Source organism: Somniosus microcephalus, chromosome 5 (genome assembly GCF_052327205.1).
Source record: "Somniosus microcephalus isolate GS21.2 chromosome 5, FLI_Smic_1.0, whole genome shotgun sequence".
NCBI lineage: Eukaryota > Metazoa > Chordata > Chondrichthyes > Squaliformes > Somniosidae > Somniosus > Somniosus microcephalus.
This window is the reverse complement of record NC_140991.1, coordinates 205,883,096-205,908,047: the sequence shown is the minus strand read 5'-3', so window position 1 is coordinate 205,908,047 and position 24,952 is coordinate 205,883,096. Positions and strand designations below refer to the sequence as shown.

General features: G+C 41.1%; 1 protein-coding gene across 5 annotated transcripts; it reads left to right on the top strand.

Annotated features, from left to right (window-relative positions):
- The first annotated feature begins 18,596 nt into the window (after positions 1–18,596).
- On the top strand, positions 18,597–23,313 carry LOC147117533 (proline-rich protein 15-like). 5 transcript variants are annotated; one of them, XM_085988607.1, is made up of 3 exons: positions 18,597–18,747; positions 20,313–20,457; positions 20,649–23,312. In XM_085988607.1, exon 3 carries the CDS (start codon positions 20,675–20,677, stop codon positions 21,008–21,010), a length of 336 nt encoding a protein of 111 aa, XP_085844733.1. In that variant the 5' UTR covers positions 18,597–18,747; positions 20,313–20,457; positions 20,649–20,674; the 3' UTR covers positions 21,011–23,312. The 5 variants fall into 5 exon arrangements, with proteins under 5 accessions (XP_085844733.1, XP_085844734.1, XP_085844732.1 ...); XM_085988608.1 differs by lacking the exon at positions 18,597–18,747 and having other exon boundaries at positions 20,136–20,465; positions 20,652–23,313; XM_085988606.1 differs by lacking the exon at positions 18,597–18,747 and having other exon boundaries at positions 20,136–20,465; positions 20,649–23,313.
- Positions 23,314–24,952: the final 1,639 nt, after the last annotated feature.

The following is a 24,952-nucleotide window of genomic DNA, read 5'->3' as shown; positions in this document are numbered from 1 at the left end:
GTTGGTCAAGCAAGACTTTCCCTTTTGAAATACATGTTGACTATTCATTAATATATTTTTGGTTTCTAGATGTTTTTCTATTTTCTCCTTTAGTAGGGATTCTATTATTTTTCCTACCACTGATGTTAAGCTGACTGGACTATAGTTCCCTGGACATGTTCTATCTCCCTTCTTAAATATAGGTATAATAATAACATTAGCTATCTGCCAGTCCTCTAGCACTTCACCTTTTTCTAATGAATTATTAAATATGTGTGATAGTGCCTCTGCTATCTCTTCCCTAGATTCTTTTAAAATGCATGGAATTTCAGGTTCTCCCTTTTTGGTTTTACTTCTTTCTGGTGTCCCCTTTAACTTATTTCCCTCAGGCCTTCTTTTAGTACTGGCTTGCCTCAGTGAACTCCCTTATCATCTATTTCACACAGGTACTCTCTTAGAGCTCAAGTGCTCTCCCCAGCTTCTCATTAACATCAACCTCTCTCAGCTCCTCTCCCTTTAAAAACTATTTCTGCTTGTGCTACACTTTTAGAGACAAAAATAACTTTAATTATCCCTTTTAGATCGTTATTTCCTTTTAAGTCTACTTGATTGCTGACCCCATCCCCTCCCCATACCATTCTGAAGCTTTATTCAGTAGAGTTCTTTCACCGTGAGGTTTTACTACCAGTCTATCACCCATTTGTGTGTTACAATCAATAGTCTATTTCAGCATTTATGCATCTTAATTTCTTAGGATTTTTATTCAAGTCGCAGGAACCATCAACTGGAGCAGCCATGTGGGTCAACCAGAAGTCCCAGAGTCAACCAAAAGTCCCTCCCGAGGTCAAAAAGAAACTTCTCCTGTTTGATCACATTGGAAACATTAGGGCCAATTTTAACCTCACACATCCGTTGGGAAACTGACGAGATCAGGTGCAATGCTGGCTTTGCATTCCACCCAATTTTACTCTTTATTGAAGTCATCAGAGAGTAATATTAAGCAGGGTGTGAAACTGGCATTCAACCCGATCTTGTCAGTCTCCTGTCGGGCGGATAGGTAAAATTACCCGCATTGTTTCTGAAATGTTCTTGTTATAGAGCCCTGTAATGTTAATGTTTCTATCATTGAATGTTTTGTTAATTTGGCTATCAAAAGGATATTGTTCCTGCTTCTCTGATGCTCACTGTGACAACGGCTCACATTGATGTTGATTTCAGGCTAATGATTGTGGGGTATTACCCCAAAATGAGCAACAATGTCACCTTTTTCCTTTACTGATTCTTTATTTTGTGTTTAAAAATATCCTATTGTAAACTATTATATAAAAAACATAGTCATCAACTGACCATGGGCAATGCACAGGAAAATGGCCCTAGATTGTTTTTTAATGTTTGTGCTCATTAAGGTGAAGGCTGTTAATGCTGTGAATGGAACTCTTTCTAAATCAGGTATAGCACAGCCAGGGGCAGAGTAACGCTCCAGGTACTCGGCTCCAACAACATGCCTTAGCTTCAACTTCAGCACAGCATGCCCTGCTGCACCAGAGTGACATTTTTTCCATTTTCCATACCAACTATCCTGTGGCCTCTCTGAGTGCGATTGCAAATTAGTGTAGAATTTCAGTCAGTTTTGTGCTTAGGCCCGTGCTGGCTGGGAGACTGCCAATGTCATGTAGGACCCTTACAGCCAACAGAGAGAATACCATTAGCCGATCAATCTGGCTGGATTTGGATCCAGAGCCCAGTGGCTGATCCACATTCCCACCCAGATCCTCCTAAATATGTTTTCTAAGTCAATAGTTTACGTGAAAAATAAGTTAATTAATGTGAAGAAATGGAGTTTTGTTCATACAGGTATTACTGTAGATAAAGGTCATTTTACAGCCTTACTGTTCAGTATTCCATTGTTATTTCATGAATATTCTCACTAATAAATTGCCTCACAAGAACATGGCCTAGAAATTCTTTACATTAGCGCCACTCGTTAGCGCTGGAATCATAGTGAGAAATGGCAGCTGCCACTCTAGCACCCTTCTCTGGCGCCCGACTTGGCCACTGCCATTTTGGTGAGGGCCTTCGTGCTGCTGATAGTAGCGCTGGCCCTGGAGATGTAAATGAAGAGAGCGGGACGTCAGTCGGCATGAAACACCGACTTATTGTCACCTCTGCGAACTTTGACCTTAGCGCTGGGTCCTAAGCTCGCTCTGAAAAGTGAGCATTCAGCAGACTGACAGAGACACTGTCAGCATCTCTTAAAGGGACACATACATCTTGCAGGTAAATTTGCATTTAAGCTTTTGGACTGGATTTTTTAAATTTTATTGAAGTAGTGACTTGGTGCAATACATGTTAAAAGTTTTTAAAGCATGCAGGAAGTGCTGCTGGATGCTTGCAAGGCCTTGATTGGTAAAGGATGGTCTCTGAGAAGACAGAAAATGCTGGAAATACTCAGCAAGTTAGGGAGCATCCGTGGAGAGAGAAACAGAGTTCACATCTCATTTCCAGCATTTTAGATTGACAGCAACCGCTTGCAGAGGGAAGAGGAAGATGCAGAAGAGGAAGTTGCAGAAGAGGAGGAAGCAGAAGATGAGGAAGCAGAAGACGAGGAAGAATGCAACCCAGACAGGCCCTTTCTGGCCAAGATATCCAGGATGCTAGTGCTGTTCGGGGGGGGGTTTAAACTAAAATGGCAGGGGGTTGGGAACCTGAGCATGGAGACAGAAGAAAGGAAAACAGGGATAAAAGCAAAAGATAGGAAGGAGAAAAACAAAAGTGGCATTCAGAGAAATCAACGGTTTAAATCAAACATGGCCACAGTAAATAATAATTCTAATAGGTCTAAGAGCGTTAAAAAAACAAGCCTGAAGGCTTTGTGTCTTAATGCGAGGAGCATTTGTAATAAGGTGGATGAATTGGCTGCACAAATAGAGGTAAACGGATATGATTTGGTTGGGAATACGGAAACGTGGCTCAAGGATGGCCAAGACTGGGAACTCAACATCCAGGGGTATTCGATATTCAGGAAAGATAGGCAAAAAGGAAAGGGAGGTGGGGTAGCATTACTGGTTAAAGAAGGGATTAATACAATTGTAATGAAGGATATTAGCTCTGATAACGTGGAATCTGTATGGGTAGAATTGAGAAATACTAAGGGGAAAAAAACATAAGTGGGAGTTGTATATAGACCTCGAAACAGTAAGGCGGAGGTTGGGGATGGCATTAAAAGGGAAATTAAAGAAGCATGCAATAAGGGCACAGCAGTCATCATGGGTGACTTTAATCTACATATAGATTGGGCCAACCAAATTTGTAACAATACTGTGGAGGAGGAATTCCTGGAGTGTTTACGGGATGGTTTCCTGGACCAATATGTCGAGGAACCAACCAGAGATCAGGCCATCTTAGACTGGGTATTATGTAACGAGAAAGGATTAATTAGCAATCTTGTTGTACGAGGCCCCTTGGGTCGGAGCGATCATAATATGATCGAATTCTTCATTAAGATGGAGAATGAAGTAGTTGACTCAGAGACAAGGGTCCTCAATTTAAATAAAGGAAATTACGATGGTCTGAGGAGCGAGTTGGGTAGGATTGATTGGGGAATGGCACTTAAAGGCTTGAAATTGGATAGGCAATGGCAAACATTCAAAGATCGAATGGATGAGCTACAGAATTTGTTCATCCCAGTTTGGCATAAAAATAAAACAAAAAAGGTGACTCAACCGTGGCTAACAAGGGAAATTAGGGATAGCATAAGATCCAAGGAGAGGACATATAAATTGGCTAGAAAAAGCAATAATCCTGAGGATTGGGAGCAGTTTAGGAGTCAACAAAGGAGGGCAAAGGGATTAATTAAGAAAGGGAAAATAGAATATGAGAGTAAGCTTGCAAGGAACATAAAAACTGACTGTAAAAGCTTTTATAAATATGTGAAGAGAAAAAGATTGGTGAAGTCAAGCGTAGGTCCCTTACAGTCAGAATCAGGGGAATTTATAATGGGAAACAAGGAAATGGCAGACCAACTAAATACATACTTTGGTTCTGTCTTCACAAAGGAGGACACAAATAACCTCCCAGAGATGTCGGGGAACATAGGGTCTGATGAAAGGGAGGAACTGAAAGAAATCAGTATTTGTAGGGAAATGGTGTTCGGAAAATTGATGGGATTGAAGGCTGATAAATCCCATGGGCCTGATGGTCTACATCCCAGGGTACTTAAGGAAGTGGCCATAGAGATAGTAGATGCATTGCTGGTCATCTTCCAGAAATCGATCAACTCTGGAACGGTGCCCACGGATTGGAGGGTAGCTAATGTTACCCCACTATTCAAAAAAGGTGGTAGAGAAAAAGCGGGGAATTATAGACCGGTAAACCTGACATCGGTAGTGGGGAAAATGCAGGAGTCTATTATAAAAGATGTCATAGCAGAGCACTTGGAAAGCAGTGACAGGATAGGACAAAGTCAACATGGATTTACAAAAGGTAAATCATGCTTGACTAATCTACTGGAATTTTTTGAGGATGTAACTGGTAAAATAGATAAGGGAGAACCAGTGGATGTGGTATATTTGGACTTTCAGAAGGCTTTCGATAAGGTCCCACATAAGAGATTAGCATGCAAAATTAAGGCACATGGGATTGGGGGCAAGGTATTGACTTGGATAGAGAACTGGTTGGCGGACAGAAAGCAAAGAGTTGGAATAAGCGGGTCGTTTTCCGAGTGGCAGGCAGTGACTAGTGGGGTACCGCAAGGATCGGTCCTAGGACCCCAGCTGTTTACAATATATATTAATGATCTGGACGAGGGAATTGGATGTAATATCTCCAAATTTGCAGACGACACAAAGCTGGGTGGGAGGGTAAGCTGTGAGGAGGATGTCGTGAAACTCCAGTATGATTTGTACAGGTTGGGTGATTGGGCAGAAACATGGCAAATGCACTATAATGTGGATAAATGTGAGGTTATCCACTTTGGTGGCAAAAACAGGAAGGCAGATTATTATTTGAATGGCAATAGATTGGGAGAAGGGGAAGTGCAAAGAGACCTGGGTGTTCTTGTGCACCAGTCGCTGAAGGTAAGCATGCAGGTGCAGCAGGCGGTTAAGAAGGCAAATGGTATGCTGGCCTTCGTAGCAAGAGGGTTCGAGTACAGGAACAAGGATGTATTGCTACAGTTGTACAGGGCCTTGGTGAGACCGCACCTTGAGTATTGTGTGCAGTTTTGGTCACCTTACCTGAGGAAGGACGTTCTTGCCATGGAGGGAGTGCAGCGAAGATTCACCAGGCTGATACCTGGGATGGCAGGAATGACGTATGAGGAGAGATTGTGTCGATTGGGCTTATACTCACTGGAGTTTAGAAGATTGAGAGGGGATCTCATCGAAACCTATAAAATTCTGTCAGGTCTGGACAGACTAGATGCAGGAAGCATGTTTCAGATGGCCGGGGAGTCCAGAACCAGGGGTCATAATCTAAGGATAAGGGGTAAGCCATTTAGGACTGAAATGAGGAGGAACTTCTTCACCCAGAGAGTGGTGAACCTGTGGAATTCTCTGCCACAGAGGGCGGTGGAGGCCAGTTCATTAAATATATTCAAGAAAGAGTTGGATATATTTCTTGAGGCTAAAGGGATCAAGGGATATGGGGGAAGGCAGGGACAGGGTACTGAATTTGGATGATCAGCCATGATCTCATTGAATGGCGGAGCAGGCTCGAGGGGCCGAATGGCCTACTCCTGCTCCTATCTTCTATGTTTCTTCTATGTTTCTATGATGGAATCATCCGGCAGCGGTACCACAACCCGAATTCCCCTTTCAACATTTGTCCCTCACCTTACCTTCCCTCTGTTACTGATCATCACAGCATCCTCTTGGCCTCAATGCTGAAATAAAAGCCACCACAAAGCAAACTTTCCAATCCAACTTTATACATCTATCCATCCAATATGACATCAAGAAATCAACTCATCACCCATATGCATTCCCTTAGTGACGGTCTTGTGTGTGCCTTTGCCTATCCTACTGATGTCATGCAGTGCTACCCCAGTAGCTACAGCATGGCTGGTGGAAGGCTGCTAACTTTCATTGGGGGTCACTGCAAATGGCCTTGCTGGTCGACCTTGAGGAGCTGGTGGCTGGAAGTGTCAAATCGAGTGACGGTGTTTCTTCTTCTTCACCCTCCTCTCCCTCTTCTTGGTCAACCACTGGCTGGGCAGGCTGCATTTCTTGGGTGTGTGAAATGAGGAAGGCACAAGGTTGGAGTTGTGGTGAGGGGAGTGCAGGAAAGCAAGAGGTGCATGCGAGGAGGATAACATATGAGGATACCAGCATCTTGGATTCTTTCAGCCATGCTCCTGCCAAGAATGGCCAGCACCATCTCCTCCAAGGGGGTGAGGAAAAGCTAGGAATGGGAGGTGTGTCTCGTGTTTACTAGAGATTGGCAGGGTAGGCAAGTGATTGGCAGGGTGGTGGTTGGGGGGGGGTGGGCGGCAGTCATGCATTGAGAAGCGTATGAGGCTGGTGGTGCAGTTGGTAGGGGCCGGCTTTTGAAGATGCATTCACTGACCTTGACCACTGGTCTGAGGTCATGAAGCTTCTTTGGGCACTGCTGGCAGTGACAGGGTCCAATATCATTTTTTCCAGAGGGCCTCCTGGTCCCTGTGGGTAGAGGACCTCACTTGCAGTATTGATCCCCTGCACAATGCTGAAGTGCTGCGTGCAAGGCCCTGGGTGCCCCTTCCTTGGCTTGCTGAGCCATTTGTGTTAGTGCTGAAGCACCTTTTCCCATGTTTTTAGGTGTGGAAGGGAATTCACCTTTAAAAGCTGAAGACTCCCATTTGGGCATTCCTTTTAATGGTAATTCTTTTTCAGAAGACAGTTGAGCTGCAAGGGCTAAAAACTGCCTATTTTTACATTTTTTTTATTTCAGAAGACAGATCCCCTTTAAGAAACCGACACTGCTTTCTGAAATGACAGCCTTGCTTTCAGAGCAGGCTGTTCTAGCTGCAATGAGGTTATGGCCACACTACATTGGGGCATCTTGCCAGGACTGCCAGAAACCACCATTTTTGGTGGCCGTTAACACCCACCCGCAGTGGCACCAGCAGCTTTTGTGGAGTTCACGAATGTCTAGGCCCATGTCCCAGTTGGTAAATTGAAGTGACTGGAATGATGGAGTTGACATAATGTTATTGCATCATTAATTCCATCTGAAAGTACAAATGTATTTTTTTAATCTTATTTTAGTAGAACCTAATATTAAAATGTATTTTAAAAAGAGAATATAAAATTTGTTCTGCATTGGATGTAGCATTTGCCACAGTATGAACTTGGTACCATAGGAGCAGCACTGCTTTTCTTCGTGGATTATGGCAGGAACTGGTGCTTTTAACATTTTACAGCAGAGGTCAATTTGAATACTGAATGGTTTGTGCACAGGAACCAAAAATGAAGGTAACTGGAACTGAAATTGATTTCTGCTATAAAAAGTTAAAAATCTATGCCATTTTTCAGAAATAGATAGTTTTAGCTCTTCCATATATATGAAGCATTCAGAACAAAAGTGGGGCACTGTTGTTTTACAGTAGTTAAAAACAATTTAATTATTGGTCAATTTTTTTATTAATAGTATTTTAGAAAAGGGGGAAGGAATAACAAGGCTAATATTCACTTTAGATGAATTTTACAGCGCAACTTCAATTAATTTTGTGCATCAAATAGTTTTTCTATTTAAAAAAAGAAAAAAAATATCCAAGGCAGGGATAAAAGGTCACAGCATTGACATTGACTGCACTAAACCTGAACTGACAGTCACTAGATCGAGAAGTTAAACAGCAACATGATGTGTTGTTTATTTGCAGATTGAGCACAAAATATGTAAATTTATACATGGAGTTTATTGTCAATTAAAGGGGACTTGAACTTTGCAATGATGACTTGCTGGGAGTTTATTATGTAATTGTATATTTCCAGATTCGAGAAACAACCATTACAATAAGAGATTAATTGATTCTAGAATAACTTGGTGTTTGCCACAGATGTGAAATTTGTGTGTTTTTAATGTAGTAAAAACTCAGTAACAACATTCTCCTAAACAATGTTTCAAAAAAGTTTTTTTCTCCAACTCAAAGCAGATTTGATCTTGTGAATTGGATTGGTTAGGTTGAAGTGTACATTTACATTACATTAGATCCTGTGATGTGCTTATACAAATGAGATGTTACCTTGTAAATTAGTCCCAGCAATTTAATTCAGAATCAGGAATTGAACTTAGTCACTGTATAATGTAAGACATAATTATGTTTTTGTTGTTTTATGCCAATAATAATGGCTGGTTGTTATGCTCGAAAGCATCCATGTGATAAGTTCAAAATCACTGGCATTCCTATATTTTTTAATTGTTCATATCATTCAGTCTGTTGTATCATTGTATTTTTAGTAATCACTGTTTCATGTGTCAGTCAAACTGTACTCAGCTGTTGAACAAGAATACATTACGTAACATAACTGAATCTAATTCTGTTGTTTGTTTCATGTACCCCACGATGAGTGCTTTTTTCCCCTCCAGTTTTATCCCTTCTTTTTCTCCCTTCCAGAAGGTACTAGGTCAATTTTCCTGGGTCACCCCAGTCCAAGCGCTGAACAGAAGCAGCGCACCATAAGTGAACAGCCCAGGATCATTGGGTTTTTCTGCCCAGGATTCAGATGGGTGGGATGGGGAACAAATACCTTCTGGAATGCCTATCTGAAATTCTTTGGCCTTTCCAGTCAAAAGTGGTTTGGGGGCAGGCCACAGAGCCATCTTTTGTGGACATTCCTCAGCAAAGCCCCAGAAATTCTGGGGCAACATCATAGAGGCAAAGACCCAGCAATTCAGTCTCATGCAATGGGATCATTTTGTAAGGTCATATGGCCAGTACTTTCACAATTTCAATTCAAGGGAGACTAGGATTAAAGACAATGGCCGGAATTTTGCGGGGGGTCAGTGGGCACGATCGGTGGGAAAGTGTTTTTTTTCCCCAGTGCGTCTGAACCCCCGTGAACCCACAGCCACGCGCCTTTCCTGATGTCAGGTCTGTCAGTGCTGAGCAGACCCGACACACAGCGGTGGGTTCACAGTGGGGGACCCAATTCAGGTAATTAGTGGCTTGTTTAGTGCCACTTAAGAATGAATTTCAGCTCACCTTTTGCATTTGACAGCTCGCCCATGGGGTCCACGCTGGTCGTGGACTACATCTGTCAAGCTGAGGCTGGAGTTCAGTGGCCATTGAATCAGCTGATGAGTTGACAGCTTCAAATGTACAGTAAAAGCTCCCACCTTACAGAGATATCTTCCCTCAGCCACAAGCTCTTCCTCACTGCATTTCCACAACAGATTCACCATGCTGCAAGTCTTTACACAAGTCTCCATCCAGTCTGACCTCATTGCCTTTCTCACCATTGACAGATCGCTTATGTCATCTCTACTTCACCTGCCATCTATTCCATCAGCCATCATATGGCCAATGGATGCCTTTTATACTCTCTCACCTTGGTCCTCAGAATCCCACCATGATCAGCCCCAACACCAGCAGCACCAGACTCACCTGCAGCAGCAACAACACCACCAACTTTCTTTGCAATCACCTGATGCTGCACAGGACAGAGGGCATCAGCACCCAACCACATTGTTGCCCAGGCGGCCAGGGATGGCCTCACCATGGCCAGATTTACTTCACTTGACACTGTACACCCTGGCTGCCACATGATGCGCCAGGTTGGCACCACCCCACTCCAACACCATAAAGCATCCCTAAAATGTCCAAGCCATTCCTTTCACACTCTTCACCATTGCAGGGGGTACTGTTATGTCTCACCATTCACTACAATTCATTAAGCCACTTCCAAAGGTGCACACAAATCTGTCCAAGAATGCAAAGTGTTGAAAATAAAGGTTTCAATGTTTGATACCACATCCAAGTGCCTACCCGTGTGTGTTCTTAGTTGGTATGATTACACTAGGATGAGGGTGAGTGCGAGGGGTGGTTAGTCAGATGGGGATGTGATAATGTAAATAGAGAGAGATGGGTGGAGGTGCAAGTTAAGTTGGTGTCAGTAAGAATGTGCAGGAGTAGGGTAGGGAAGGCAGAGTGATGGGGCTGTGATGAGAGGCACAGCAAGATGAGGTTGAGTGTGGCTTTGTACTAACGTTTCGTGATCTGCTGAGATCATTGAAAGGTTTGCAGCACTGCACCCAGGTCCTCCTGACCACACCCCTGCTTGTGCCCTCATCTACAATGTGCAACCAGGCTGTGTTGATCTTCTGCGGAGGTCTCTTCCGCCCATGGGAAGGGAAGAGGACCTCCCTGCGTGCTGTGACTCCCCCCATAAGCATATGGAGGGAGTCATGGGAGAATGTGGGTGTAACCCTGTGCCTTTGTACAGTGACTGTCAGTGTTTGCAGCCCCTCAATGCTGTAGAATACTGACAGCACAAATGTCAAAATAAATTTGGATATGGTCCCTTTAAGGAAACCAGCTGATGACGAGTCATCAAATAATGTCTCCAGACCCATTTTCTCTAATTGGCTGGGAAACGTGCTGGGTGGGCTTAACAAGCACAATCAACGGAAATTCATTTCAGAGGCCGGGATGGAGACTGCAGCGGGGTCGGGACCCGCCACCGATGTCACCCATATTAGTAAAATCCTGGCCAAAATCCCTACATTATTAAACAGAAAATGTAAGAATATTTCCCATTGTCAAAATATTGGGATTAAAATATTGTCCTTTCATCTTTGGAATCTGTTGCAATCTTACCCGCATAGACTGGATGACTGTTTATCTCTCTGAAAGCCATTTAGAATCCAGATGAAGTAAATTTTCACTATTTCAGTTCACTTGCCACTGGTTTCTGGTTGATATTAATCTGGCAACCTTGGAAAGAAAGATTGTAAGAATAAATGATGCGGATAATGGAAATCTCAATTTAGTGTCATGCATGGGTATTCAAGGTTAGAATGCAGCATATTGCTTAAGCAACTGACAGTGTGCTTTGTATTCCAGCTGTCTAGGCCATAAGCTCTTGAATTCTCTCCCTAAAACTCATTATGGGGGAGAAATTGGGTGAGTAGTGCCACCTGTTAGCGCCTAAAGAGGCAGTCAGTGGCTGTAGCGCCACTGGCTGCGCCTTCCACGATATTCAGTAGGGGCGCTAATGGTGGCGTTAGGCATTTGCGCTGCGCCGCCACCGATGACGTCAATGGTGTGCGCAGCGCCCCATTCGCGATATTTGGTAGCGAACGCCGCATTTGCGCCGCTGGCTACCCGCGCCCGGTTCACGGGGCCTTACTGTGCCGGCAGCGGCGCAAGTTAAGGTGGAGGTGCGGGGCAGCCGCCTGCCAGCACCTCCGTCCCCGACCTCCTAACCACCCCCCCGTGGCATTGCCGGCTGTTTCCCGAGAGCCCGGCACTTCTCCTTGGTGCCGGGCTCATTTGCCGGCACTCGCGATCGGGGCTCGCGCTGTTGCAGGCACCTCCCCCTTAACAGTGGGAGGAAGGCCTGCAGTACCGCAGCGTGCCGTGCCGCAGCATGTGGTGCTGCGGCACGTTGCGCTGCGATATTCAGTTTCAGCGCCCTAAGAGGGACGCGGAGCGCCTTGAGCCTCGCCCCGTGTCCCTCGAGGAGCAATGAAACTGAATATCTGACGATCGCTAAACCCTCGAACGCTGCGCTAAATCCTGCGCTCAGGCGACTTTTGCGCCACAACCCAATTTCTAGGCCAATATTGTCTCTCCACCTCTCTCTATTCCTTTAAGACGCTCCTTGAAACCTACCTCTTTGACCACCCAGCCTAATATCTTCTTCTTTGTTTGGTGTCAAATTTTGTTTGCTAACGTTCCTGTGAAGTGCCTTGGAACATTTTACTATGTTAAAGGTGCTATTTAAATGCAAATTGTTGTTGTTGCTGTAAAATGCTTTGGGAGGTCCTGAGGATGTGAAAGGCACTATATAATTGCAAGTTCTTTCTTTGACACCTCGTTTCTAATTTCTAATGATATAACTTAGATTTAAATTAGTACTAATCATATTATGTGTCAGAGAGGGATGAGTAAAGCCTAACATTAATCATAGTCCAATGAATTAAAACAAATATAATAATTAATGTGCTATTACATTCAAGGTATGAGTTGACTTCAATTGTACACAACTTGTTCATAATTTGTCTATAAGTTGTTTAAGATGCCACAATGTAAAACAATTTAAAGTATTATTCAGTTACTTATGTCAAGACAGCCCATAATAACTGGAGGAATGCTGAAAACAGATTTGTAAAGTCTATCCCATCATACCAATCTTATTATCAAGAAGAATATATTAAATCTGTGCTTGTTGACCTGCATTGGCTCCTGTTCCACCATCATCGTGATTTTAAAATTCTCAGCCTCATGTTGAAATCCATCCATGACCTAACGCCTCCCGATCTCTAACCTCCACCAGCTGCACAGTCCTCCGATAACTTTACATTCCTCCAATTCTGGCCTCTTGTGTAGCCCCCACTTCCTTCACACCACCATTGGTAACTGTGCCTTCAGCTATGTAGCCACTAGGGTTTAGAATTCCCTTCCTAAACCTCTCCACTGCTCTCTCCTCCTTTAAGACACTCCTTAAAACCTACCTTTTTGATCAAGCTTTTAGTCTCCTTCTTTGGCCCTGTGTCAATTTGTATCTGATTACATTCCTGTGAAGTGCTTTGGGACGTTTTACTATCTTAAAGATGCTTTATAAATGCAAGTTGTTGTTGTTGACTGCCTTAGATTGGAAACACCAGGAGCAGAGCATAAAACAGCGAGGGAAACAGCATCGACCTGATTGGAGACACCAGGAGCAGAGCATAAAACAGCGGGGGGAACAGCACTGATCTGATTGGAGACACCAAGAGCGGAGCACAAAACAGCGGGGAAACCACGCCGACCTGATTGGAGACACCAGGAGCAGAACATAAAGCATCGAGGGAAAGAGCATTGATCTGATTGGAGACACCAGGTGTGGAGCAAAAAGCAGCGGGGGAAACAGCGCTGAACTGATTAGAGATACCAAGAGCGGAACAAAAAAAGCGGGGAAACCGCGCCGACCTGATTGGAGACACCAGGATCGGCAGAACCGTCGACGATTTCCAAAAAAAGCCGAAGGGTGATGTCACAGGAGAGCAGGTAGGTGATTGGTTGGTGAGTATTAAGGTTTTTTTTCTCTCTAACCTAGGATAGTGGTTTAAACTAAGTGCGGGAAACTATAACTATTAAATTTATAGCTTAACTAGTTAAACTATTTAATATAACTATAAATAATCGTTGAATAAAGACTTTAACTAATTAAATAAATAAAATAAGGCTAGTCTAAGATATGACAGGGCAGGTTTTGTGTCTGGACTGCAGTATGTGGGAGTTTGTGGATGGCGAGACTGTCCCGAGCAAACACGTCTGCAGGAGATGTCTCCATCTCGAATCACTCTGGCTCAGCGTCATTGAGATGGAGTGCGAGTTGGAGACACTCTGACACATAAGGGAGAGGAAGGAATTTCTGGACAGTTTTATCCTGAATATAGTCACACCCCAGAGGAAAACACAGGTTCAGGAAGGGGAGGGTGTGACTGTTAGGGAGCCGGGTAGCGGGTATTTAAGAGAGGTTGAAAAGGAGGTCCCACAGACACTGGTCCTGTCCAACAGGTGCGATGTACTCAATACCTGTGAGGACAAGGAGAAAGACTGCATGGAGGACAGCCACAATGCAGACCAAGGCACCGTGGCTCAGAAGGCTATCCAAGGGGGGGGGGGGGGAAGAGCAGAGTCAAAATGTGGTAGTGATAGGGGACTCTATAATTAGGGGGATAGACAGCATCCTCTGCAGTCATGAACGAGAATCCCGAAGGGTGTGTTGCCTACCAGGGTAAGGGATATCTCACAGCGGCTGGAGAGGAACTTGGAAAGGGAGGGGGTAAATCCAGTTGTCGTGGTCCATGTTGGAACAAACGACATAGGTAGGAACAGGGAGGAGGTCCTGCTGAAAGAGTTTCAGGAGATATACTCTAAATTAAAAAGCAGGACCTCGAGGGTAATAATCTCTGGGTTATTGTCTGAGCCACATGCAAATTGGCATAGAAGCAGACAGATCAGGAGAGTTAACATGTGGCTAAAGGGCTGGTGTGGGAAAGAGGGGTTCCTTTTCATGGGACACTGGCACCAGTTCTGGGACAGGAAAGAGCTGTAACGATGGGACGGGCTCCACCTGAACCGGGATAGGACCTGTATCCTAGCGGAAAGGGTAAATAGGGAGGTGGCAAAGGCTTTAAACTAGTAAGGGGGGAGGGATCTACAAGAAACGTAAGCAGCCTAAATATAAACAAAACAGGAAAAGTGAGCCTAGGAAAGAATAAAGTAAGGGTGGACAGTGATGCCAAGGGAGCAAATAGAGTTATAGAACAGGAGTCTGAAAAGATGGTTAAACATAAAGTGAGAGGAAATCCTATTAAAAATTAGTTAACCTGTCTGTACAGCAATACACACAGTGTCCAAAATAAAACAGGGGATCTGGAGGCAATCATGCGTTGGGAGGAACCAGACATAGTAGGGATTACTGAGACGTGGCTACAGGAAAATCAGAACTGGGAATTAAACATTGGAGGGTATAACATATTTAGAAAAGATAGAGAAGGAAAAAGTGGAGGTGGAGTAGCTGTACTTATTAGGGATAACATAATGGCAGTAGAAAAAAGGGACATAGATATCAGCAAGACAAAAATAGAATCCATATGAATAGAGACAAAAGATAATAAAGGATCAATCACACTAATAGACATAATCTACAGACCACCTAATAGTGGAAGAGAGGTGGAGGAAGAACTATACAGACAAATGAGAGAAATGAGTAAACAATATAGAATAATAATCATGGGGGATTTCAACTACCCCGATATTAATTGGACAGAAGAGGTAGGTAAAGGGAATAAGGGAATAGCATTCCTACAATGTCTACAGGACTTCTTTCTAACCCAATATGTAAAAAGCCCAACAAGGGAGGATTCGCTATTGGATCTAATTATGGGGAATGAGCCAGAGCAGATAAGAGAAGTAAAAGTAGGGAAACATATAGGCAATAGTGACCATAATATAATACACTTTAAGGTGACAATAGAGAAGGACATAAGAATGAAAAAAAACAAGTTAATAGATTGGAGAAAAGCTGATTTTGAGGGGTTGAGAATAGAACATGGGAAGATAAAATGGGCAACAATATTGGCAAACAACAATGTAGAATGACAATGGGAAACATTTAAAACAGTGTTCAACTGGGTGCAGGAAAAATATATTCTGCTAAAAGGAAAGAACAAACTAAACACTAATGAGACTTCATGGATGAATAAAGACATAAGGAAACAATTGAGGGTAAGGAAAGAGGAATACATTAAGTACATATCATGCACTCCTCTGCTGCCTAAGAGACAATACGAAGGTATTAGGAGAGAAGTAAAAAAAAACAATTAGGAAGGCAAAGAGGAACTATGAAATTAAATTATCCAGGAACATAAAACAAAATAGTAAAATATTTTACAGGTACATCAATAAAAAAAGGAAGGCTGGGATGGGAATAGGGCCATTAAGGGATGGACAGGACAATACCACAGGTAACAATAGTGAGATGGCAGAAATAGTAAATCATTATTTCGCTTCAGTATTTATCAGGGAGATAGAACAGTTGGACATGACATTGGATGAGGAGATGAGTAAAGAGATAAGTGCATTTAAAATAAAAAAGGGGATATATTAAATAAACTAATCAAACTCAAAGAGGATAAAACCCCTAGTCTGGATGGATTGCATCCATGCATTTTAAAAGAATCCATGGAAGAGATAGCAGAAGCATATTTAATAATTCATTAGAAAAAGGTGTAGTGCCAGAGGACTGGTGGTTAGCTAATGTAATACCTATATTTAAGAAGGGGGATAGAACATGTCCAGGGAATTATAGGCCAGTCAGCTTAACATCGGTGGTAGGAAAAATAATGGAATCCCTACTAAAGGAGAGAATAGAAGAACATCTAGAAATGAAAAGTATAATAATGAATAGTCAGCATGGATTTCAAAAGGGAAAATTTTGCTTGACCAACCTTATTGAATTTTTTGAAGAGGTAACAGAGAGAGTAGACAATGGTAATGCAGTAGATGTAATTTATCTAGATTTTCAAAAGGCCTTCAATAAGGTACCCCATAATAGACTAATGAATAAGGTCAGAGTAATGCGGAGTCAGGGGACAAGTGGCAGAATGGATAGCTAGCTGGATTCAAGACAGAAAGCAGAGAGTGGGGGTAAAGGGTAGCTATTCACAGTGGCAGAAGGTGGGTTGTGGTGTTCCACAAGGATCAGTGCTGGGACCACTTTACATTAGCGATTTAGACTTTGGAATCAAAAACACAATTTCTAAATTTGCGGATGATACCAAATTGGGGGCGATAGTCAATACTGAGGAGGACTGCAACAAATTACAGGAGGACATTAATAAACTTGCAGAATGGGCAAATAATTGGCAAATGAAGTTCAACACAGACAAATGTGAGGTATTACATTTTGGTAGGAAGAATAGGGAGGTCACTTATCACTTGGAGGGTGCGAGTCTAGGTGGGGTAGAGGAACAAAGGGATCTCGGAGTACAAATATACAAATCACTAAAAGTTGCGACACAGGTTAGCAAGGCCATTAAAAATGCAAACCAAGCACTAGAGTTTATTTCTAGAGGGATAGAATTGAAAAGTAGGGAAGTTATGCTAAACCTGTATCAAACCTTGGTTAGACCACACTTGGAGTACTACATGCAGTTCTGGTTGCCATATTGTAAAAAGAATATAGAGGCACTGGAGAGGGTACAGAGAAGATTGATAAGGATGATACCAGAAATGCGAGGGTATACAGATCAGGAAAGGATGAACAGGCTGGGTCTCTTTTCTCTTGAAAAAAGAAGGCTGAGGGGTGACCTAATAGAGGTCTTTAAATTTATGAAAGGTTTTGATAGAGTGGATACAAAGAGAATGTTTCCACTTATGGGGAAGAGCGTAACTAGAGGCCATCAATATAAGATAGTCACCAAGAAAGCCAATAGGGAATTCAGAAGAAACTTCTTTACCCAAAGAGTGGTGAGAATGTGGAACTCACTACCACAAAAAGTGGTTGAAGTGAATAGTATAGATGCATTTAAGGGGAGGCTGGACAAACATATGAGGGAGAAGGGAATAGAGGGTTATGCCGATAGATTTAGATGAGGAAAGACGGGAGGAGGCTCGAGTGGAGCATAAACACCGGCATGGACTGGTTGGGCCGAATGGCCTGTTTCTGTGCCATATAACCTATGTAATCCTATGTAAATAAAACCACTTGCATTGAATAATTGCATATCAAAGTACACTGTATTTATCTGTAAAACATGAGATAAATATGTGTTTTATATATATCTGCAATTTCCACTGGAGTGCTCCCAAACTCTGCCATAACTTTGGCAGGAGTTTGGGGTGACCCCTGTGGAAATTCTATCCCATTGAATTTATTTAATTATAGTTAAAGCTAAACTGATTCTACATTTCAATTTTGAAATAGTTGTAAAGGCCAATTATTAAAAGACATAAAGAACATAGATTTTCAGATATTAGGAACATGAGTATTTAATTGCAAAAATACCAGCATGAATAAGAACAGTATACATTTGTATAGAAAGGACAGCAGGAGCAAGAACAAAGCTAACTTCTTAATAGTGATGGGCAATTGCCAACATAAGCAAGAAGTAAGGAAAAATAATGAAGAACCCGAGCTGAAAAGAAGCAGTGAATTTATTTTTCCTTTTAGCAATTTTTACCATTCTCTCCTGAAAGCATTGACTCTTAGAGTAATTGTTCCATTGGATGTCAGGAGCCCTTTGGTACCTCATCTATGTATCCATTCTCTATGTGTGAGCATGGACAGTGAGTGTCAGCAGTCTATATAACCATGGGAGGGTATTAAATTGAGGATCCAGACAGACACTTCTCAGAGTTAGAGACGGGGTGTCACTGAATAGGGACCAGGAGCAGGAATCCTGGCTGATTTCCCCCATGCCCTCTCTCTAGCCTGGTACTAAGTCTAATTGTAACATCTCAACTGAAATCAGCTAATTCTACATAGATCCAGAATGGAACTTGGGCCCTTCTGTTCCATATGACTTTGGGCTGTACTTTACTCACCAAGCTGTTGTCTTTTGATTATTCAAGCTGGTAAAGTAATAGGTCCTCATATGCTTTCCTGCTTCTCTGTATTTTGATCCAATGCTGTTTTACATTCATATGTTTACAGTTTATGAATCATATTTTTTTCTATAGCATGCAATATTTTCTGCATGAAACGCAACTAAGTTGAAATCAGTATTTAGATACAAGTCAAACTGACCTATTGATGCTATTTTTATAAAGACACATTTTACTGTGATGTTTAGATGCCCTTGTACTTTCTAAAATGTTAGTATTTTCATTCTTACTATTATTGTTCTTCAATTTCAGTTTGACTCAATTTGCCACTGGAACAAAAGGTTTTGGGTTCAAGCCACATTTCAAGAATTTAGCAAAGAATTCAGGCTAACACTCCAGTGGAGTAATGAAGGAGTGATGCAATTGTCAAAACGTTCCTTCGGATGAGACATTAAACCAAGATGGTGCTTCGGGTGGAATATGAAAGATCCCGTAGCACTATTTGAAGAGCAAGGAAGTCTCCTAGTCATGTATCTTCTTGTTTGTGGGATGTTGCTGTGCACAAGATGGAGACCACATTCACCTATAAACAGTCAATGAGGGAAATTTTGACTTTGGGTGATAGTGTAAAACCAGCGATATTGATTCAGCCACCCGTTATACATCTCCTGATACGGGAGAGATATATAACGGGTGGCTGAATCAATATCGCTGGTCAAAATCCTCCCCCCCCCCCAAACTGCATGACAAAATTAATTCATTACAAAGTATTTTGAGATTTTTTGAGACATGATAAAGTGCTACATAAATATGAGTCTTTCTTTACTAGACCAACAGTTTTCCTTTGTTAAATTATATTTATAATATAAGAAAAATATTGAAGTTCATCCATCCCTCTAGTACTCGAATTCTGCTGTTGCTATATCCAACTGTACTTTGAACAACCCCAATGTTTCTGAAATAACAACAGAAAATGCTGGAAAAACTCAGCAGGTCAGGCAACATCCGTGGAGAGAAATTTGAGTTGACGTTTCGGGTTGGACCCTTCAGAAGGGTCCAACCCGAAACGTCAACTCAAATTTTTCTCCACGGATGTTGCCTGACCTGCTGAGTTTTTCCAGCATTTTCTGTTGTTATTTCCCAATGTTTCTGCCTCTACTACCCTGCTGGTAAACCACTGCAAACATTTAACACTCTTGAGTAGAAGTTCTTCCTTCTGTTATACCTCTCTTCCATTAACTTGTCAGTAATTTCCCGTTATATTTTCAATCCTGCTTTCCTGTTTTAATCTGATTTAATCTATTTTAATAAATTGGGCTGCTTTATTGTATAATTTATTATTGTGTATACTTAAATTTTCCCCACCACTTTTTTAAATTGTAAATTCTAAGCTTCTCTGTATCTTCAGCATAGATTTACAATTAGTTTTGTTGCGCTCATCTCCAGGGCTTTTAATGCTATCCAACGTGAACAATTTATTTAGGGAAGTTGACACTGTGTAAAACTTAACTTGCAGCATTAAGAATACATTCTGGAAGAAGTATAAGCATTATAGTAAATTGGATATGCACAGAATGCATGCGCGCATTTAAATGTTTTAAAGTTTTGAATGTCACCTTCTTTAACCCAGTTAATAGGGAGATCGTTTGTAAACGGATCGGAGCCCATTCGACATAATACATAAGCGATTATTTAGACACTGTTGTAAATGTAAACCCACCGTTCAAACTTGCAGGATTGACATTTCTCGTTATAACATTTATGAGGAATAATTTACTACTGAGAGAATACTGCATTAAAACACCATGACATTTTTTTAAAGGCTAGTTTGGACGCCTCGCGGCGGCGCGCGATCCAGGTACAGCATCTCTGCCGAGCTCGAGCTCGAGCTCACCTGAGGTGCACGCGCTCTGCTTGATTGACACAAGCGGGGAGGCGGGGCGGGCCCTGAGCTGTCCACCTGTGCAAGTCTTGCAGCTTGAGGAAGCAAAGGGAAAAGGTCGCTTCACGGAAGGATAGGCGCATGCACACCAACACAGTTGCGGGCGCAGCGCAGTGTAAAACAGCAATTTATGCCTTAACCTTTAACCGACAGTTGGATAATAAACCACTGGGGCAAAGTGTGTGGACTTCACGGCAAACATGGACTAACAACCGCGGACTAAAAGGCGATTTTATCATTTGAATCAGTAAATACAATTCTATTGCGGATCGAGTCAAAACTTCCGAGAGGCAAACAAGTGAGCTGGTATATAGAAGTGATGATGTGGAACTCATCAAAAAATTGGAGATGTCATTGATTTTTAATATCTAGTGATATTTTTATGTTTTATGTGAAGAGGTTTCGTGTCATATGTACAAATGAAATTGTCGGTCTGCAACTGAAAGTGGTAATCTTTACTCCTTCAATGATACTTTCCATGCTTTAAAGCAGGTTAGAAGTGAGGTGGCCGGGAAATGGCTGACGGTGGTAAGACCAGTTGGTGGAAATCGATGACCATGAAAAAAAAGCCGAAGGAAGTCATGACGGACAAAGGGGCAGGGGTGGAGAATGTGCAGTCGTCCACGGACAAAACGGCGGCCCAGGAAAACAAACATCCTAATTTTATCGAGGATAAAGAATACCTGGACCCTAAACTGGAAAAAGGGTTTAATGAGAAAAGCACGCGCAGGAACCTGAAAATCTCTCGCTCAGGACGTTTCAAGGAAAAGCGCAGAGTACGGGCTACTTTACCGGAGAGCCCCAAGTTTTTTGAAGGCAACTCGAATGGAAATACAAATGATGAAAACTAGTGCGAAATATCATTTCTAATGGCGTCGTCCGTTCGTGTGTATTTAAAGACTTGTCAATGGACTCTAATGGGAGATCTTGCAGCCCTTAATTTAGTAGTGATAAACAAAAGCTGAAATTAAAGTGTCAATTTATATTACCTTGAATATTTCATGAATTATGCGTTAAATATTTATTTGTTGTAATGCAGATACCTACTGCTGTAGATTGATTTTTACGGTTCCTGAATTCTTTCCCCATCAGGTGCACAGACTGGCAGTGAAATTCACTGCGTGTTAAAATGATGAAGAAACGCTTGTTCTGATTCAGAACTTTTTTGGGGGGGAAATTATTCAAGTTATTAGTTTGTATTTCGTCTGCGGCTGTTATGAAGCTTGAAGACGAGAAACCGCGTCAACTCCCGACCAAAGCAATTGTTCATATTATTTGAGATTAAAAGGGGTTGGGTATTTTTTAAATAAAAAAATATTTTCAAGAAAATTCTCATCTGTATTGTTTCATATTTGCTGAATGCCGTGGTTTTTTTCCTCTTAAAAGGTTCACACAAAGGTGTTTTTCCCATTTCTCCTGGCCTATTGTAAAAGTTAATCATTTGCGAAAATGTAGCGCAAGACCGAAATGCAACACACCCAGTAATCCAACACGTAGGACCTTTAGAGCATACTGTGCTTGGAGTTTTGCCACCGAATTTGTATGCATATTTTTGGATCAGTTTCAATCACTATTTACTTGGGAAAATGTTATACTCAGTTAATTAAGCGAGCAATGTTCATTTCATTGAAGATCGTTTTTCAGGCGAGCGTAAGGTCCGGGAAGCTGAGCTACTGCAGGTATATCCGTTGTTTGAATGAGACCATAAGATGCTGTAGTTATTTTATTAAAAATGTATTTTTCATCCATGTTGACGGCTGGTAAGAGGTCTGATGTAAAGCTGGACATGCCGGCATTTATCTCGCGTGTACATGTCCCAGGTTCGCAGTTCAGGTGGAGTGTGCGAGGGAAGTTTATCAAATATGCCTCCGGCTGCGATTGTGCACCTGGTCGACGCGGCTTCTCTTTTTTTCTAACTTGCGTGCACATTAGTACAATATAATAATGTACTTTTTTGTAAATTCCTTGTAAAAAAAAAAGTGAACAAGCCGAAAGATTAATCAGTATAAACAAAAAGCAGAAAAAACTTTAGCTGCTGGAAGTGTGACTTGTTTTGTTTATTCCTGATGTAATCGCTATTGACAAGTTCAGATGCTTTTCCGTTAATTCCTTAGAACCTCCCACAACAGTGTGAGTTATGAGTGAAATAATCCACTACCTAAAGGCAGTGATATCTATTTGTAATCCTGCTCATTCAAATTTCAGGGACCAGTAAAATTACATTCGTCTCGAGAGTATACATTTGTTTTATACGAGGATCCGGTTATGATGAATATTTGTTACCTATCCTGATCTTTTACAGATAACCAGATTTCGTGGTATTTCCTTTATCCCAAAGGCGAGCTATTCTGCAGCATTCAATAGTGTTTGGACAGTCTAGAAAAGTCAACTTTTAAATTGTATCCAAACTGGCAGACTCGTCGTTTTTTGAGTGGAATACTATGCAGAAAGAGCATCTTTTCAAGTTTGCATTAAGGTAAAAAAAAAGTGATATTTTATGGGTCATTTTCTTTAATATTCTCCAAATGAATTAAAAATGAAGTTAATCTGACTAGAATATCCCAAATGTACTACATATCATTTTATATAATGGCAACATGAGATTGGCTCAGTCACATTAATTGTACAATCTTGTATGTGATCTGACATGATAGTGTTTCCTGCTATCTGTTAACATGTAATATCTATGATTCATCACTATATTAGAGAATGCCTTAAGGAAAAAATTCTTACACAATCTAAAAAAATTCCAGAAGCAGAACTCTGTGCTCACATGAGCAACTAACATCAGCATTTTATGTACTAGAAGTCCTTTGAATATATGTATATTTGTGCCCATTTTATGTAAGTTGAATTAAAGAAATGCAGAAGACTAAATAACAATTCTCAATTCATGTTATTCTGGGAATATTGTAAATTATATTTCTATTTGGGTTCCAAAATGCTATGACAGCCATTGGTTAACAGTTACAAATATTCTAAAACATAGAACATCCCTTTTATAATTAACTGAAAGTGAGTAGTTTCACCTGATTAGAAATCTGACATATATGTATATAACCTGACTAAATCAAAATATACCTACCAAACTCCACAGATGAGTCCGAACAATACAGAGAGCACAGAAGCACGGGCTAGATTTTGATTTGTAGATCCTGCTATTTAGAAGGGTGAATTTTAAGAGCCTTACAATCAAAATACCATCCAAGGCAAAATAGGGGGCATTATTGAAATATTGAGATGCTTATACAGGTACCTTCGTTAATTCTGATTGCATTTAATCATGTCTGCTTTGAAATAGTATCATTGTTTATTTAATTAAACAGAAGAGGGCCAACTTGAGTGTTTTAATAATTAGGCATGTTATCAGCACTGTCACTTGACAAAGTGATACAATATCTTGCAATAAACATATGTTTTATTCAACAGATTTTTATTAATTAGATTTTCTTCCACTAGCTCTAGTATCATCGGGCTTATTCATCTGATAAATAATATATAATATTTGTGTATGACAATTACCTATATGACTAGTAATAACAGCTTATATCCAAGTAAGGTGGACTTTTACATAAAGATTTCAGTAAAAAAAAAATTGTTTTTAATTCATGCAGGCACAATGGGGTATATTTTCTTATTGCAAATAAAGCCTTATTTGTGGTGTTTTCAGCCGTTTTAATGGACTCAGATGAAAATGGTACCTGTGCTGATTTTTCTGCAGATTAATCTGTTAGTAGGAATAAAATAAATTGGCCAACCATAATGCATCTGTAATGGTGTTCCTATTACTCTTCTCAAGTAGCTAAATAGTCACTTAACAATTATAACTGATGAAAATTTATGCAATCCAGCCATGGAGTAAGCAAAATATGTGTCTAATGACTTAATGAAAATGTAGAAATGCCAGGTTACCAAAATGGCTATCTTTCTGAAATGCGTTGAGAGATCATGCACAGATCTACCTCTGCTTGTGCCTGTGATGCCCACATCCCATGAATGAATAAATTTAAAAAACCATTTAGTAACTTCAAATCTACAGGTGTAAATGTCACAGGTTTATTATTGAATGGTTAGTGCCATTCTCATACTTGAGCTGACATTGAAGGGATAAATTACAACAGTAAGATTAAAAATTGCAAGAAGATTACAAATTAAATTACATTGGATTGAACTTCAGTATGTAATTTATTTTGCTGTTCTATGGCTTCAGGTTCATTTACAACTGAGAAACATTGAGTACAACTTTAAGAAACAGAATTGAAGGTGCGCAACATTCTGTAGTTGTTGTTAACCTATCTAATGGCTATTTTGTTATTTCTATCTAATGGCTATTTTGTTATTTCAGTAATGGTCCAAAAATTGCTGTCAAAGTAACAGTGAGGTTAATAGCACTCGCCGTTATTTATGCCCAAATGCCACAGAAACTTCAGATGAGGGCAGATGTGTGTTTAAACTTGGAAATAAAAAAGTTGCTGTCAGAGATGAGCCACTCCGCCTTTAGCTTCGTGAAAACAGCATCTTGCTGTCTGGCTCTCCATTCAAATGTATTGAGCAGCGTGCAGTTGCGTACTTACACGGTAGATACAGAGTAAACTTGCCACAAAGTCAAGTTATTTCAAGTCTAAGTACCCTTTCAATGACTGCCAGTCAACTTCTCTGGCACTGAATGAACTATTTCAAGTTGTGGAGTTTCATTCCTTCAGGTTTTAATTGTTGGTGACATTTTAAATGACATTTCCATAGCTGATAAATATTTCCCTATTCTGGTAGAAATATATCTCGGTTTAATTTTT

Excerpts from the sequence above, each read along its gene's own strand:
- LOC147117533 (XM_085988608.1), top strand. The coding sequence starts at position 20,675 with ATGGCTGACGGTGGTAAGACCAGTTGGTGGAAATCGATGACCATGAAA.